Source organism: Cornus florida, unplaced genomic scaffold (assembly GCF_030987335.1).
Source record: "Cornus florida cultivar Cherokee Brave unplaced genomic scaffold, ASM3098733v1 CherokeeBrave_3.0.0_Hap2_Chr11, whole genome shotgun sequence".
NCBI classification, from domain to species: domain Eukaryota; kingdom Viridiplantae; phylum Streptophyta; class Magnoliopsida; order Cornales; family Cornaceae; genus Cornus; species Cornus florida.
The window spans coordinates 120,049,577-120,067,314 of NW_026775581.1; the positions used below are offsets into that span (position 1 = coordinate 120,049,577).

Here is a 17,738-nt window from a genome sequence, read left to right on the forward strand (position 1 = left end):
GTGATAATCTGAAAATCCAGAAATAAAACAATTCTGACAGAATTAGAATTTGCTTGTGCTTAAAATCATCTATCAAAACCATATCTGATTAAAACGAAGTTCCTTATATACATCCGATTTCTTTCAAATATTAGTGTCTTTTCAGTGAAGTATATAATAAGCTTGAACATTTAAATTTGCTTGTGCTTGAGAGAATATACAATACTCTAGAGGTACTTACACGTGGTACCCCCCGCCCAATGCACAGTCATAAAAACTCTCAATTTGCCCATGACTCTGCATTGGGCGGGATACAACGTGTGAAATATTCCTGGGGTATTGTTTGTGTATTGTAAGCTTCCTTCTGAGGTTAGTTTTTGTTTTTGCATTGGAATTCATCTGTTGGATTTGGTTGTTTATTTTGCTATTTACCATTTGTAATTTGGGCTGCATGCCTAGGTCAAGGCATCATCTTCTGATATTGGAATTCGTCTGTTAGGAGCAATTTAGCAATACTTGTTTTGGAACAATATCACGTGGATTTGTGTAATTAGACTGAAATACACTATTACTAGTTATGGTGCTGCAGTTCCCACTTCCCTTGGTGCCTAAAACCCTAGGTGTCATTGCCTAGACTTTCGCCTTTCCTTCACTCTAATTTTCTTTCTTCATTTTCAATCTTTTATGCCTTCTCTTTACCATCTCATACTCTTCACCATCATAGATTTCTAGGATATTTGACCAGCAAGTTTGTTTGATAGCTCAACCTTTTTTTAACCTACTAAACCTATTATGAAACTTTGATTCTAACAGAGCGTCTTTTCTTCTACCTCTTCTGGTTTGTACACTAGAAACGAGTCTCATTCCGACAACCGAATTCTGAGAAATGTAACACATTCAATTGTTTGCCTTGTCCCAATTAATGTGATCCAACTTCCAAGTTCATTTTCTCAGCAGCACATTGGTCAATAAGATGAACATACACAGTGCTACATCAGTATTTTTATTTCAGAATTGAAAATTTTTCTGCCTATTTAAATGTAATGCAGAAGAAGCTGCAGTTACTCATCTTTGGCATCAAGCTCCAGTGTCTTCATAGTGAGTTATGCCTCAGAAGATCAGCTTCTTTGCTGTGGTTGTTGTGAAAGGACTTGAAGACTTCAGAATCATTTCTGGCTCTTTGTTGGAAGATTCTCGTAACTTTGATATGACATAGCCGGCTTTTTGTGGATAGATTCTCATAACTTTGACATTGCAAAGTCTAAAGCATCGACCAAGAAATCTGAACATATGACAACATTTAAATGCTCGTAACAGATGACATTGGTTTACCAAATAATTAAATATTTGAAATTAAAAATATTGAAGCATATTAGTATATAACTTGTTCAGTAAAAGAACTGTTCTTCTTTGGAAGCCGTCTTTCTGTGATTTAGTATTATTCATTTGTGGAATTAGTTTTAGTTCTCAAGTTTGCAAAGTCAAAAGGTTTAGTTAACATTGTAAAGTGAAAAAGAATACCTGCATCGTCTTTGGTGAAACACATGGGTGGCTTTATTCTGAAAACATTTCCATGTAGGCCCCCTTTCCCGACTAGAACACCAAGCTCTATATTTATGAATGGTTAAGTGATTAATATTTTGGCAAGAAATTCTGTGCAAATTAACTAAAAGATTTGGTTTCAGTTGTCCAATAGTATTCACATACCTCTAAGTTTCTCAAACAAAACTGCAGTTTCTGCCTTGGCAGGTGTTTTCTCCTTCCTGTCAGTCACGAGTTCTATCCCCACCATTAAGCCCCTGCCTCTCACATCTCCAATGACTGAGCAACATGATTAAACATATATGAGAAGGACCATCAATTATATACCACATAATTCCAAAATAGTGGATGTTGCACAATTACTTATCGTAAGATGACAAAAAGTTCACCAATCAAAGGATAGTCAGAATCAGATGTCAGATTGTTTTAGACTTCTTTTGTCATGAAAAGTCACTGGCAAATGGCTTAGCCAAGGAAGACATTTTTGTTAAACCTAAATACTAATTAGCCTTGGCATCCCTTGATCATAGTAACATCCTTTCAGCCATATTACGGTATGCAAATAATGATTCAAGGAGCCCATAATCTACAACCTCATCCGAATATCTCACCAGTCAAGCATTGATGCTATGTGATGACACAAAGCATTATATTGCTTATGGTTCATTTAGACACAACAATAAGTGTTAAGTTCTTAGGTTCCATAGAATTGTGATACTCAAAACTGAGGACCATCCTATCTTTAAATTAGAGAATTCTGTCGCTGAGTCCTAAAAAGACACAGGTAAATAAAGAAAATCTAATTTGAAAAAAGAAGTTAGGAAACACCTCAAATCTAACAAGCCGGAGAGTAGTGCCTGAGATTCACAAATCAAAGTAAATGCATGCTAATTCTACTTGTATAAATGCAGGATGTTGTTAACATCAAGAATACTAATGAGGGATACTCCATTATGTTATGAATACGAGAAGAAATTTCAACTAGTAGGAGCGTAGAACAACTAGAACCATCACCATGCAATCTTCAGCGTGAATCAGAAAACAAAAATGTATGGAGAACCACACAATTACCAATCACTGTGAATTGCTTCCTTTGACACATTTTGAAGGTCACAGCATAACAAACTAATAAATATTCAGGAAAAAAAATTTTTTTTAAAAATCTCAAGTTAGAAAATTAATGAGAAATTACTTTCGTGTCTTTGCTGGAGATCTCTCAAACGCCCTATCAAGTGAGACCCAACATCAGCACAATGTGTTTGACGCTTCTCCTTATCAAGAACTCTGAGCACTGCAAGTCCACCAGAAGAGCATACTGGGTTTCCACCAAAGGTGTTAAACTGAATCTTCTGAGCCATTACATTTGCTATTTCCGGAGTTGTCACCACTGCTCCTAATGGTAAACCATTGCCGATACCCTGATAAGTACCATTCATGAAATTTAATGGAACTATAGTACAAGATAAATGAAGGTACCCGCCAAAAAAATAAAATACTGGTGAGACCTACGAAATACTGTATCATGCCTTGATGCTTTCCAGGATAAACAAATAAAAAACACTAAAATTAGCCCAAAATAGGAAAATACGAAATACCATATCACGCTTGAATGCTTTTCAGAATTAACAAAACTAGAAGGGATGAGTGGAGACCTTTGCCATGGTAACTATATCAGGAATGACATCTTGTGTTTCAAAACCCCAATAATGGCTTCCTGTGCGACCAAATCCAGTTTGCACTTCATCAGCGATGCAGACACCACCAGCCTTGCGTACAATATCATAAACCAGTTTCAAGTATCCAGGGGCTAATTCAACTGCTCCTCCAACTCCCTAAAGTTTCACAAAAAGAAAATGCCATATAAATATAGCATTTTCCCAATCATGCACCTGATTAGAGAAGGAATTTTACACAAACCTGAATTGTTTCAGCAATAAAACCAGCGACTTTTCCCGAAGTACCAAAATCAATATGATCTTGAACATCTTTTGCATAACAACTGGCATCAGAACCAAAGATTCCACGATATGGGTCTGGATTTATAACATGATGAATTTCGCCCTGCAAAGTCCCATAGCAATTTGAGGAAGTCAAGTCGTAAGTACTGTAAGTCTTGCTTTTTGAAGATAAACAAAGGGAATTCTAGAATAGTTGCCCTGATAAGAGAACAAAAAATGGTCCTCAGCATATGAAATTCACACTAGGGTCCAATTTTACAGCATGCCCCTTTCTGAACAGTGGGCCCAATCTCACTCCCAAAAGGTATTACATGAATAAAGGGAAAATTTTGCATACTTTAGAGAGTAGGTACTTGTGCCAATGAGATGGTTATCAGATTGATGCATAAAAAACCAGTTATTGTTTCAAGAGCAAGGAGGTGAATTTGGTAGGTAGCTAAGAAGGATCTTTTCACTTCTTAATCGTTCTACAACTATTGTATGTCACTGATAGATGGGCAGCAAATGATCAATAATATATCCAACTTCTTTTCTTGACTTCTCTCTTATTGTTAGGATAATTTTAAGAACAAGGAAAAATAATTTATGGGTTCAATAGTCAATAAGATTAAAAGTAAAAGTCAATTCGAGTAAATGTTATTGGAAATGCTGATGGCGCGTTTATTCCCAAGAGGTAGACACAAAAAGAAATAACACGTTTTACAAACAACCATCTTTCCAGTCACTATTATTTTGCCCATGAATGCAGCGTAACCCCCACAGGGTAGCTGAGTTGGCATAAGGCCTCTAAGCATATCCCAAAGGTCTTGTGTTCAACTCCCGGAGGTGTCAAGCCTCTGCCCTGGCTTATCCGATACTCCTGGTTTGGTAGTGATTGCGGGTATTCGAAGGGATTAGTCCCGCCCCCAAAGGGGACGGGGACACCCTCCATGATATACACACACACGCATATATATAAGAAAAAAGAAAAAGGAAAGGAGAATTGAAAGCTTTACAAAGCTTAATTTATTTATTTATTTTTTCATTGGCAAAAAGCTTAAAATTGTCTTAAATGAAATAACACAAAAACAGAAATAATGAAGCTCTGCTGCCATGGAGCACCCATGTGGATTTCATGGATAAAATAGTGGAACCCATGTCCATGTAACATAATGAGGGAGCTTCAGTTTGCATTTCAAAATCAAAAGGACCTAGCCTAGAATCTGGCATTTGAAGCCCACTTTAACATAGCCTTGAAACTCTATGGAAAGAACTGAACTTTCTAAGGGCAGCTGAATCACAGAAAGCATGAAAAAAAAACAAAAGATTTCATTATAGAAGTGGGAGTGCAAAAGTGTCAACAATTAGGGACGGAGCCAGCATGGTCCCAGGATACATGAGCATCAGGGAATAAACAAACCTGTGGTATCTCATACTTCCACGTGTTAAGAGCAGTCAGTCCAATTGTACCTGCACTTCCACCATGATATGCATTTCTCAAGGAAATCATACCAAGACTACCACTGTATAGACGCGCCATCAGCATTGCTAATTCATTTGCTTCTGTCCCAGAATTTACAAAATACACAACCTGCATTCCCAAGGTGAGTAGTCATGATTAGAGAAATATTCCTGATTGATAAATGCATTAACAGATAGAACTTCCAAGGAAGCATCCTATAGTTCACTAAATTGGCATTACTGCTCCATTAAATTGAAAAGGAAAAAGAAAAAGAGAGGAGAAAATTAGATAATGAAAGGGTGGAAATTGCACCCATCACCCATATAATTATAAAGGCGAATGTTTTTGCTGTGGCATATATGACTAAATAATTCTCAATATCTATAAGTTAACAATAAAATTTGAACATGTCTTCTTGTATGGTGGTACAAACTTCACATGCTCTACATTCAATAACTTTCATAACATGGTAGCTATATAAAGATTGAGATTATAGAGAATGTACCTTTAGGTTTCCAGGCATCTTAGATGCTAATGCCTCTGCAAAATCAGCTATTGCATGGTGTAAGTATATGGTTGTAGCATGCTGAAGGAGCTTGCTTTGCTCAATGATGGCATCCAAAATTTCAGGATGGCAATGACCGCAAGACACAGTTACAATCCCAGCAAATGCATCAAGATAGCGTTTTCCATTCTCATCAAACAAATATTGCATCTTCCCTTCAACAATATTGAGCTACACAAATAATGAAAACATAAAATCAGAAATTGTTTGAAAGAAGGGATTCTTATATTTGTCAAATTTACAATGTACATTGAAGTTGTCCATATCTTTTATTCTCTCTCTTTTGTCTGACGAGTTCAGTCCATATCTTAATTGAATTCAACATTCTAGATTGAGATGAAAGTACAAAAGGCAACACAAAGTTTTAGGCACAGTAACAGAAATATTTTATGTAGTATATGAATAAAAGATGTGATAATGTTTTACATTCAAGTAACACTTTTAAAGTAGAATCACATGCACTAAACAATATGAGTTTAAATAGTTTCAGGAGAACCAAACCCATTACTCAACAAAGGAGTTACGCTCATATGGGGTTTTGCCCATATCAACTTAATTAAAGTAACTAAATTTAGAGGTCCAATGTCTACAATTGAAGTCTCGCTTTGTAATAATGAACCTCAAGAAAATATAAAAATAAACCGTCTTGATATCTCTAAATAGAACAAATCATTAAAGAAGTTTCCATGCCAAACCACCAGAGTTCATGCACATCATCACGTATGCAGATGCTGGTACACACACAAAAACGAATAGAGAGGCACACACGTGCATGCACTAGCACACAGACACACATGTGCATGCACACACGGAAGGGCAGTGACATGTTAGATAAGTACTTAATAATTGTCATTCAAACTAAAATAAGACATCGGAGAAGGATTTGAACAAAGGATGCAGAAGGAAACCAAAAAATTTCATTGACAGCACGAGCAGCTAGAAAATAAAAAATTACAGTTTAATCATGGTGTGTTAGTGGTTGTCTGTAATATTCCTGCTGCAATATATAATCATGGTTCCCAAAAACAAGAAGTCAGAAACAGAGCAACTGAATAGAGATTATACAAAACATGCGACAAAATGATATGAAATTCAGAAGCTATGAAGAGAATTCTGAAAAGTAAAGCAAAACCAGATTATTATTTTATTTTTTCAGTAGCAGGTTGAAAAAGCAAAACCAGATTATTAGTTGAGAAAAATAATTTAATGTTGTTTGTACTATGGCCTAATCCCCCAAAAATTACAAAAATTGAAATCAAGACGGAACTTTTATGTACTACCATACAGAGAATAGGTGACCTAATGTGAATATAAAAAGAAATTTAGCAGCTATCAAAGAAAATCTTTAGAAAATTAAGCTTCTCATCAGAATTATTCATATTAGTGTAATATTGCACATAAATCAGAAGCAATAAAGGTACTGTTAGAAAATGACAAAATTAATCGAATATTGGTAGGGGAAAATGAGAAAAATAAATATTGAAATCTGAATCTCGGGGTACCTAAACTAAAATTGCTAGTAGTGCAAGGGCTTTGGTTACTAGAAAGAGAAGCAAATCAAATCCCCATATGAATCTCTCCGCGCAACACTTTCTGTTTCTCTTGGATCTTATTCAGAGACAGATACGGGCATAGTTTTACTCCCTCCAAAAAGTCAAGTGGAAAGAGAATACAATCTTATTTGGTTGGTGATCAATGGTCTTCAAAGCTCTGCTTTTTTATCTTCTTTAGTAATCTTCTTCAGAGTCAGCCTCTTCATCTATTTGCTTTATTATTATTATTATTATTCTATACTTTTCTCAACCATTACTATTGACTATGCTTTTTCAGTTCATACATGTGTGTATATATATGTGTGTATGTATATTTCACATATATTGTACATGGTTTTAAATTGCAGAATATACAGAATTATGCATGCAAGACCAAGTCATTGTATAGAAGAGCTGGAGAAATTATGGGTTTATTGCAGAATAGTAGTATAAAATTATAAATGCTGGGTTTTCCATTTACTGCTGTGTAAATGGGGAAACCCAGAATTTACACTGTTGTATACAACCTTAGTCCAAGATAAACCATTTACACGGCTGTTTAACAAATTCTGGGTGTATATATTTATACACATATGTATGAACTATAGAGCATAGTCAATAGTCATGGTCAGGAAAAGTATAGAATAAAAAAGAAGCAAATAGATGAAGAGGCTGATTCTGAAGAAGATTAATATAAAGCAGAGCTTTGAAGACCATTGATCATCAACCAAATAAAATTGTATTCTCTGTCCACTCGGTTTTTCGCAGGGAGTAAAACTATGCCTGTATCTGTCTCCGAATAAGATCCAAGAGAAGCAGAAAGTGTAGCACAGGGAGATTCATAAGGGGATTTGCTTTGCTTCTCTTTCTAGTAACCAAAGCCCTATCACTACTGGAAAATTTAGTTCAGGTACCCCAAGAATCAGATTTCATTATTTATTGCTTATTTTTCTCATATTCCCATACTAATACTCCAATAATTATGCCATTTTCTAATAATACCTTTATTGCTTTTGATTTTGTGCAATATTACAATATTATGAGTAATTCTGATGAGAAGTTTAATTTTCTAAAGAATTTCTTCAATAGCTGCTAAATTTCATTTTCCATTATATCAGTTCATCTATTCTCTGTAAAGTACTACATTCAGTCTTTAATTTCAATTTTTGTAATTTTTTGGGGAATCAGGCCACAGTACAAACAACGTTGGATTAATTTCCTCAATTAATAATCTGGGTTTTGCTTTACTTTTCAGAATTCTCTTAATAGCTGCTGAATTTCATATCATTTTATAGCATGCTTTGTAAAATCTCCATTCCGTGGCTCTGTTTCTGACTTCTTGTTTTTTAGGATCATGATTATATCTATTGCAGACGAACATCACAGACAACCACTAACACGACACCATACTGCAATAATCATGATGTTGATTGTTTCTTATGATTATATCAGAAGAAACATGCTCTTTAAAATACAAGAGCAATAATTTTCCAGATAAAATATTGCTTCTAATTTAGAAATATACAGACTCCCAAAAAATCAAACAACATATGCACAATTTCTCTGTCTTCTACTTTTCCTGCAATATTGATTCATCAATTAAACAACAATGATCCAAAGAAAAAACCCTACATACACTTGGATTAGAGCAATCATGTCATCATAACAGTACTGCCCATTACAACTCTTGATTTGGCGTCATTCAGCAATCAATTTCCAGAAATACTCAAAAGGCATTGAAATTTGTAATTCCTCAAACACGCACTGTATTTTTACACACACACACACATACATATATTGTAATTTGTATATAAAGAGAGATACTTACAGGCTTCTTATAGTAGTGGAAGAGAGAGGGGCCAAGAAACTTCTTGCGCTTCTGAAAGACTTCATCGGCTAACGGTCCTTTGTACAGCTTCGGCTCGTAATCGAAAGGAGGCAGCTCAGGCTGATCCGAAGAAGGCTGGGCCGAAGAAGAAGCGGATGAAAAGCTACGAAGCGAGAGACTGTACAAATACTTCTCTTTCGCTGCTTCCAAGCTTCGTCTCAGAAGACTTCTCTGCAACGCCATGGCCGATTACAGTACAGAGTTCACTCCCACAAAAGATCTCCAATACCACAAAATATATACGGAGTGTGTGAATATGTATATAGGTCTTAGTTTTGGTGACCAATGATGGGGAAATGGGGCAGAGAATGGCGTGGAATTTGCATTTGTTTAACTTATCTGAGTTGTATGCTGACTGAGCAAGTGAGCAGCGTTTGGTGACGGAAAGATTCGCTTCGCAGAGGATGTATCTTTTTTTCTTTTTTTTTTTAATGCGGGCTTCATTGTGCCTTCTAATTACAGGATTAGTCCAGGTTGTTACTTTAATTACGCAGTAATTATTGTGATTTGTGACTCTATTGTACAGAACTTATGCTATTTTCATAGCACGTTAGGTTGCAACTCAAATGGATTGTGTGAATTAGTAGGGTCTAATTCAAGTTTAAATTGATGAAATTAAAATTTTATTTTATTGTTAATGTGGAATGCGAAAGTTTGATTGTGGGAATTTTTTGTCAGGAAAAAAATAAATAAATAAAATTTAAGTTAGAAAATTTTATTTAATAATATATCAACAAGAATATATACTAATAAAAATGAAAATGTAACTCAAATCAATGTGCCCAGTTGGTCAAACTAAAGGGGCGCAACATTATGCCTTCAAACTGTCATTGTACTTAGCCCCCCTTTATTATGGAAAAAGAAAGTTTGGCGCTGGTACTAATCAAATAAGGCCAACCCTTCACGGGAACCCTACTAGGTAAAAACAAACCATTTTGTGCATTTTTGTACAAAATTTGGGAAATCAAAAGCATAAATAAATCAAAAATAAGAATGTGATTCATTTGTACTGTTTTCTCAATTAAAGTTTTTACAACCCATTTTTTTTATGATTTTATATTAAAGAAAAATACTATAAATTACACAAACATAACTCCAAGAGGGGATTCTTATAGTATATATATAGATAATAGTCACAGTAGAGCTCCTTCTCTATTATTAGTAATCTAAGCTCTATATAATTTTGATCTGACATATATATCATATGGTTTTTCCTTGTTTCACTTCTGGGAGCTTTGAAACTAGTAAGATCTGATCAATCTTGAAAAATCAAATAAGGGACAACATCAAATTTTTCTCTTATTGCATGTTTATAGTTTATCAAGTGATCACCTACTTGCCCATTCAAAGACTATTGTGTAATCGAAAAAATCATTTAATATATAACATAAATTTATTCTAAAAACGAATTTAGCATTCTACATATCTACCCAAATGGGGAAACAAATTCTGCCAAGTGCATGCATTGTGTCAATGAAAACAAATGAGAATTTTATCCGTAAAACAGTTGAATGTATAAGAAATTAATCCTCTAAAATCAACCCAGAAATTCAGAAACCAGCTGGAAAGCCACCCTTTCTTGGGTCGCTCACTGCCATAAGTTTCCCCAATTTTGAAGGCTCCAAGTCTTGAACTACAAACTGGCAAATAGTTCCACCAGCAAGGCTTTGTAGGACATGGCCCTTCTTTTGTAGGGCTGCCCTTGTCTCTGCAGGAAGTTCGAAGTGGTCACCAATAACAGTTGTCCAGTTCTCATACTGTACCACATTTGGAATCAGCTGCAGGTACCACAATATTGTGCCAGATTAGAAACTTCAACGGCTATTTTAAAATTTAATTAAAAAAAAAAAAATGCTCTAGTAAATGAGTTTTTGATAGTGACCTGATGATAGAATCTTGGAGCCATGACAGAAGAGAATGGATCCATTCTCTTGGCAAAATGATTCAAGAATACCTCTGTAGTCCCAGCAATTATCATGCTGCCTCCACTTGCGCCTATAACAGCTTTCAGGATTCCACCCTGTAAAGGCATAAACAAGACACAGAAAAAGTTTGAATGGAACAATAAACATAATACTCTCGAGAGAGAGAGACCATACAATCATAACTATGATGCCAGATAAATATTCCAACACAATATTTCCTTGTTAGACAGAGCACGATATTGGCTTTCAAAGTTTCAGGAAGGTATTGGGCACCAGTCACCAATTAACGGAAAGGAGCAATAAATGTTACCCTTAGGACAATAGTGGGTGACATAGATGACAGTGGCCTTTTGGATGGACGGATAAAATTGGCTGGTGCTGGTGGTCGGACATCTGCAGAAGCTTTTGCAGGGATGGAGAAATCGTCCATTTCATTGTTAAGGACTATCCCGGTACTTGGTGACAGAAATTGTGCTCCGAAGTATGCATTTACAGTGGTAGTCATTGAAACAGCATTTTTCTCACTATCTACAATGGACAGATGACTGGTGCCATGATCATGGATCAGATTCCACCTGTTAAGAAGCAGAGTTTCAACAAAAAGTGATTAGCGAGCATAATAAAAGGGGCACACTAGGCATATTATAGTTACTATGAAGTGAAACAACTCTTCCAAGAAGACCTCATAGAAAAGAGGACATAAAAAAAAAAAAAAAGTGATTGCAGAACTTTCTGTAGAAATTTGCCGCAAACTTTCAGTGGCTCAAAAGAAAAGAATAAATAACTTGGGAGACGATATCCTATTGTTTTGGAATTTGACCTAGAATAACACATGGGATTACTGAAGGGCAAATAAAGATAAGTCCCTTACTCCACAAACACTCTGTGCTGGTTGTGTGTGCTTTATTGGTCATATTGATATTTATGCTTAAAATTTACCATATATTCATAATCAAGAAGAGATTAGGCTGATTGGCACACAAGCACATCAGTCTTGCTCACCATCCAAGATGCAACAATAATTCAATAGTCAATAATCATTTGAATATAAGTTTGAAATCAGAATTTACTTCAACAAAAAGAATGACAATGCTACATGTTCTTTTCCTTTTTTTAAATCAAAATACGTGCAAACACAATAGCCATTTATAATATGATTCCTCTAAAATATCACTGTAGTCTTCTCACTGGAATGACTGAAGCAATCAAAATTGCCATGATTTGACAATGAATTGGCTCAATATGGTCATTCTATGTTACATGAAACCTCTAAGCAGCATCCATCAAATTTAAACTCTATGCATACAAACACATGCATGCACAAGTTCCTTTATTCAGACACACCATCTCAAATAAATAAATAAATGATAGCTATATATCGGATGATCAATTTTATTAGCAATAAAGGTGCTTACCTGCCACCATAATGACCTGGACTGAAAGTCATATTATCATTTATGGTTTTCTTAAACTCTGCTGCAAACTTTGGAGATAGCATATCAGATAAAACCTCATTAATATTAACAAAATCAGGATCACCAAGACTCATTCTGACAGCAAATGCATGCTTCAATGCTTCAATCGTTCGATGGACCCCGAGGGGGCCAGAAACACCCACAGGAAATCCATATTGAGCAAGAATATTCAGTATCTGTGGCAGTACATGCAAATGGGGAGCGTCGTGTGAGCCTTTTTATAAAGCATTCCACTCAAAAACCAAGGGAAAAAGGGAATGAAGAGATACACTTACAAGTACCATTGCTGCACCACCAGAAGAAGGAGGAGGAAAACCGAGTATTTTGAACCCCAGAATGTCTGCAAAGATTGGTTTTCTCAGTTTAACTTGATACTGCCTCAAGTCCTCCATTGTCAGTATCCCTCCTGCTTTCCTGACATCTCTAATCAAATTGAGTCCTATTGTTCCATTATAAAAGACTTTCAATCCATATTTTGAAACTGCTCTGAGTGTTTGTGCTAATTTTTTATTGTAGCAGATATCGCCTGGTTTCAAGAGGGTCCCGTTTGACGTGAATATGTGGCGAAGTCCCTCGTCTGCAATGACACCCGACTCTGTTCTTACCATCTGCATATGGAGATATGGTGATATTTTGAATCCCTTCTGTGCAAGCTGCTCAGCTGGCCTTACAAGCCTCTCCCATGGAAGCTTTCCATATTGTTTCCAAGCTTTGTGAAGGCCTGCAAGTTCCCCTGGAACTGCTACGGAAAGGGCACCACTAGCTTTCAGAGCTGCATTTCCCGCGTACATATTCTAAAAAGGAATGGTATGGAAAATGATTGACTTGAGAATATTTTAGGTAGTTGGATAAGCACTATAAAAAATAAGATCAATAACCAAGAGAAGTTGCAAGGTAAAAGCCATTGCTAAAATGTTGGTCTTGCCTAAGTGGTTTGCAGGGGAAGGGTGGACTGGGGAGAAGCCTAATCTTTGGAATATTTTGCATAACTGCTCTTAGACTTGAATTCGCAATCTCATGTTTGTTGGCCTGATCATTTCACCATTGCACGAAGCAATGGCCCCTAAAAGGCAGTGATCCTATATATATTATTAGTACCAGAGGCACTCACTTGAGTATTACAAACATGTATCAGCTATCACTTAATGTCAATGTTTTTTGAATCCCATATAACCAGAAAGGTGTTTGAAGTATTCCTTCCTTCATATAGGAAAACATTCAGAAAATGTCATCTTTGATAATCAATGCAGCCAATGTGCAGAAATAGACGGATAATTGCTTTATAAATATAAGATAACAAAATTTTGTCCAAATTAATAATAATTTTGCTTCACTTTACATACCTTATGCCAAAATCTGCCCACTCATTTCCTTTTTTTCTTGGGGTTGGGGGGCATGGATTAGGCTCAACTGGCACTAACAAAGATGCATCCAAACCAAAAGATAGTATGGGACTTAACCATTGGATTATATTCAGTAAATGGATAAGCATGGTAAGCAGTTAAATGAAATGGTCACAACGATAGAGTCATACAACCAGGCTAACTTGATTAGGTGGATCTTCCAGGTCAAAGCCTTTGTCCACTGAGATCTTCCACTGCTAAGGTACACATGTATTGAAAGAGAGTTGTAGATTGAATAAACAGATTCATGATGACCCTGCAGAGTATTTCCCTGATGAACATTGGACTGGGTATACAAGAAATTGTTGTTTTGATTTGGCGGGAAAAAAGGAGATAATATCATAGAATAACAACTAAAGATCTGATGGTCTGCGAATTTGGTACCGATCACCTCCAAAAGAGATTATTCTTTAATTTATTATCCTTCATAATAACCAATTAAACACGTAAATATGGCACCTCAAAGATCATGTATTTAGACTCATTTGTGAAACCAAATGAAAGGAAGGAAGACATTAATCAATCTGAGTACCTGAGAAGCTAGCATTGGAGCAGTTTCTCTCATATCAAAGGCTTGTACCTTCCCACTGGTTGATCTGACAAGCATAAACGCACCTCCACCAATGCCACTAGAAGCTGGGCTCACAACGCCCAAGCAAAGAGCGGCAGCCACTGACGCATCAACAGCGTGACCTCCTTCCCGAAGGACATCCCTACCAATTCTGGAACATCGGCCATCATCAGTGGCAACAACACCATGATTTGCTGTAATAACCTCGCGTCTGGATTTGGTTGGAGCATCATTAAGGCTTGAAGTGGAAGACAACAGTGAAAATAACAGAACTGTAAAGATGGACCAAGACATGAACAGAGCTGCAAGCAATAGTTCGGTGGTACTCAGTGAAACAACAGCCCAAAAGTGGATCAAGAGCTTCAATAAATGATTAAAATACTACATTAGGCAACTTCAAGAACGAACAAAATTGACTTTAACAGGATAGCTTTTGCAGATTATTCCAACTACGACGGTTCAGCTGGAGCCTGGAAAAGAAAAGTATATTGTAGCATTGCATGGCCACACTTCATTTACTTTACTCACACACACACACACACACACGAACACATAAAAAGGGGGGTCGGGGTATCTTTGACATTTAGAATAGTGAATAGAAAGGTGCAAGGACCATTTGCTTCTATATCAAAACATCAGTACCCTCTCAATTCCATAATCAATGACTAAATTATGCGATTAACATCGTATTTCACATACTTTTGGCTACTTACTCAACATTTATCAAATTGTTTGACATCATCATATACATGCATTCTACATACTCCATCCCACAATTTAAATATTCCATAGCACGAAATACGGTGGGATAGTGAAGAACCTTGTATCCCATACTTGTTAACCATAGGCAAACATCATGACATTGCCATTTGCCAAAAGCGGAAAGAAGACCAATCTTAGTTAAACGGAGAAACTAACATCTTTTCCCTCCAGATGATGTGACCTCCTCATTGAGCAGGGTAACAGATTACCAATGTTTAAGGCTATGCTTGAGTCCAATCATATATATTACCAATGTGCTCCCAAATGCGTTTTCTTGTTCTTTTTTAAGGTCAGATATCTGTTTGAATCATTGAATTGCATCAAGATCAATAACCTTATTTAAATTTCACAACCTTCAGGTCCTGCACTAGACTTAACACTATTTTTTCAAAAGAAAAAAGAAAGAAAAAGAAAACATCATACCCATCACTTCAGTAATTGATTAAATCATAAAATCTATGTACAGGGAGGACCAACATTGACTTAGTAAACAATGAAGAGAAAGGAAAAAAAGATTCTTCCACCACTAACATCACATGAAAAGGACTGATTACCATAGAAATACTTTACCAACTTTCACCAACAACAAAAAAAAAATAACAAAAAAAGGATGAAGAAAGAAATAAAAGGCCAAAGAGCAAATTTAATTTGTGAAAATCAACACAATTAAAAGACTGAACTCCAAATAACCAAAAATTGTCATTAATATTCACAACATTGATTTGATTGTAGTTGCAAAATGGAATGAGACACAGTTATGGTAAATGATTCAATTACCACAAGTATCATAAATGATGGTATCTTTCGAAAAAAAAAGTATCATAAATGATGGGTATTGTGGAGCTGAGAGATATTATGCATGATATTGTAGACCATGCCTGAATTTTTTTGAGGGGTATTCCGGTAATTTCTCACAGTGAAATCCCTACAACTTAGTCCTAATTTTTGGGTCAACTGGATATGTGTGTTCTTGACTTCTTCTTCTTGTGTGTATGTTTGATTTACTTTTCTGTTTAATGAGCAACAATAAACACATTCTCTCTCTCTCTATATATATATCTATCGTCTGATCTCAAAGTCCATCTTATATGATGTGGCTCTTTTAACTCTGAACCAAAAATGTGAACCCAACATTTTCTGAGTCAGTTGTAAAACTCTTTCCGTCGCATGAAATACCCATTAATCTATACTACCACACCACTATACATCATGAACTAAAAACGCAATTGAATTCATTACTATCAAACCAAAAAAGAACAGAAAAAAAATCACTCACATGGCATTATCTTCTTCTTCTTCTTCTTCTTCTTCTTCTTCTTCCTCCTCCTCCTCCTCCTTTCCTTTCCTGCAGAATGTTAGATTAGAGACTTGTTTTTCTCTTTCTAGGTGGACACAACCACTTTTATCACAAGTTGAGATTCTTCTCCAACAACCTGATTGAGTACAATTACTTGGTCAACTAAACATTCTGGAGTGGCATTTATGATTCTGGTACTCCTCCTATGGTCTAAGAGAACCTCCAATGCTAAAAGCTAAAGTTCGAATGACAAATTTATATTTTGACACATCATCTTTCTTTTGACAGATATTAGAGTGTCAATGCTATATTTTAGCAATTTTATTCTGATACATTTTATATGAAAAATGTTATTTTTTGACACAACCATCATTCTTTTTTAACTATCATTTTCACCATTCATATTTGTATCAGTAATATTAATATTAGGCACATTTCAAGTCAAGTTGTACACATTAGAAGAAAACTAAAATTAAACCTAATTAAAAAGAAGCAAAAATCTAAAATATTTGATCAAAAAAAGACAAAAAAATAATTTTTTTATAATTTTTTTACCACTATTTGTGAATTAATTTTTTTATATATATGTTTTTTCTTTTTCAGAAATTTATATATATATATAATATATATATATATGTATATTATATATATTTGATTATATAATTATTAAAAATATATATATATTTTTAGGGCAAATCATTTCAACCTCCCCAATCGCCTCTATCTCGTTCTCCAGTATGAGAACTTGCCCTCTCTCTCTCTCTTTCTGCAACTGCAAACTACAAAATCTACAAGAATCATAAGTTCAAAACCCATATATTTCAGTTTATCTATCTGTCTGCAAGATCCAAAGTTCAAAACCTATTACCTATATAAAAACCCATATCGGCGTATCATTTTAGATTGTTCAAAAAATCAAAACCCATATCTTTCAGTTTCCATCGTCCGCTGTTCTAGTTCGGGTTCGCCGTTCGCAAGCTTCAGCTGTTATCTCTCAACTCTCAAGCTTGCCCCTATCTCTCTCTACAATTGTTAATCAAGGTCTGTAGGGGAAAAGAAAATACAAAAATCAAACAATAGAAGTGCCGATCGCCATCAATAATGGCCGGTCGTTGCAGATGGATGAGAGAGAGAGAGATGGTCGTTGCAGACTTTGGCAGAGCGAGAGAGAGACGGTGGGTTGCAGATTTTGGCAGAGAGAGAGAGAGACTACAGGCAACAAAATAAGGCAAATAGCTATTGCTATTTGTTTTGCTAGATTTGACACTAAAAATGGCAAAGCCAAATTTTGGCAGGTGATATAGCAGCCCATTGGAGAGCTTAATTTTAACCCATCTGCTATATTTTAAATTGGTAGTCCATATGGCAGGTGGGTTGGAGATGCTCTAAGATGACGACTG

The 17,738-nt window shown here is 35.6% G+C and overlaps 2 protein-coding genes across 2 annotated transcripts; both read right to left on the minus strand.

Moving 5' to 3' along the window:
- Nucleotides 1-856: 856 nt before the first annotated feature.
- On the minus strand, nt 857-9,221 carry LOC132283485 (alanine--glyoxylate aminotransferase 2 homolog 1, mitochondrial). The gene is made up of 9 exons (XM_059785431.1): nt 8,846-9,221; nt 5,426-5,656; nt 4,879-5,049; nt 3,439-3,582; nt 3,174-3,353; nt 2,714-2,939; nt 1,687-1,800; nt 1,501-1,587; nt 857-1,261 (listed from the first exon to the last, which is right to left on the minus strand). The coding sequence occupies exons 1-9, from the start codon at nt 9,086-9,088 to the stop codon at nt 1,218-1,220; spliced, it is 1,440 nt and encodes a 479-aa protein (XP_059641414.1). The 5' UTR covers nt 9,089-9,221; the 3' UTR covers nt 857-1,217.
- Nucleotides 9,222-10,259: 1,038 nt separating this feature from the next.
- LOC132285222 (glutathione hydrolase 1-like) lies at nt 10,260-16,565 on the minus strand. Its single transcript, XM_059787391.1, has 7 exons — nt 16,318-16,565; nt 14,241-14,581; nt 12,581-13,099; nt 12,246-12,481; nt 11,141-11,405; nt 10,788-10,925; nt 10,260-10,683 (listed from the first exon to the last, which is right to left on the minus strand). The coding sequence occupies exons 1-7, from the start codon at nt 16,322-16,324 to the stop codon at nt 10,456-10,458; spliced, it is 1,734 nt and encodes a 577-aa protein (XP_059643374.1). The 5' UTR covers nt 16,325-16,565; the 3' UTR covers nt 10,260-10,455.
- Nucleotides 16,566-17,738: the final 1,173 nt, after the last annotated feature.

Bases quoted from the DNA above. Each gene is read 5' to 3' on its own strand.
- LOC132283485 (XM_059785431.1), bottom strand. From the start codon at position 9,088: ATGGCGTTGCAGAGAAGTCTTCTGAGACGAAGCTTGGAAGCAGCGAAA. The intron at 3,354-3,438 runs GTTTGTGTAAAA...GTGAAACTTTAG, and splicing joins TTATTGCTGAAACAATTCAG to GGAGTTGGAGGAGCAGTTGA. The intron at 1,801-2,713 runs GTAATTTCTCAT...CATGTTGCTCAG, and splicing joins TCTCCAGCAAAGACACGAAA to TCATTGGAGATGTGAGAGGC.
- LOC132285222 (XM_059787391.1), bottom strand. The intron at 13,100-14,240 runs GTACTCAGATTG...ATTCCTTTTTAG, and splicing joins CTCCAATGCTAGCTTCTCAG to AATATGTACGCGGGAAATGC. The intron at 11,406-12,245 runs GTAAGCACCTTT...GCTTCTTAACAG, and splicing joins CCAGGTCATTATGGTGGCAG to GTGGAATCTGATCCATGATC.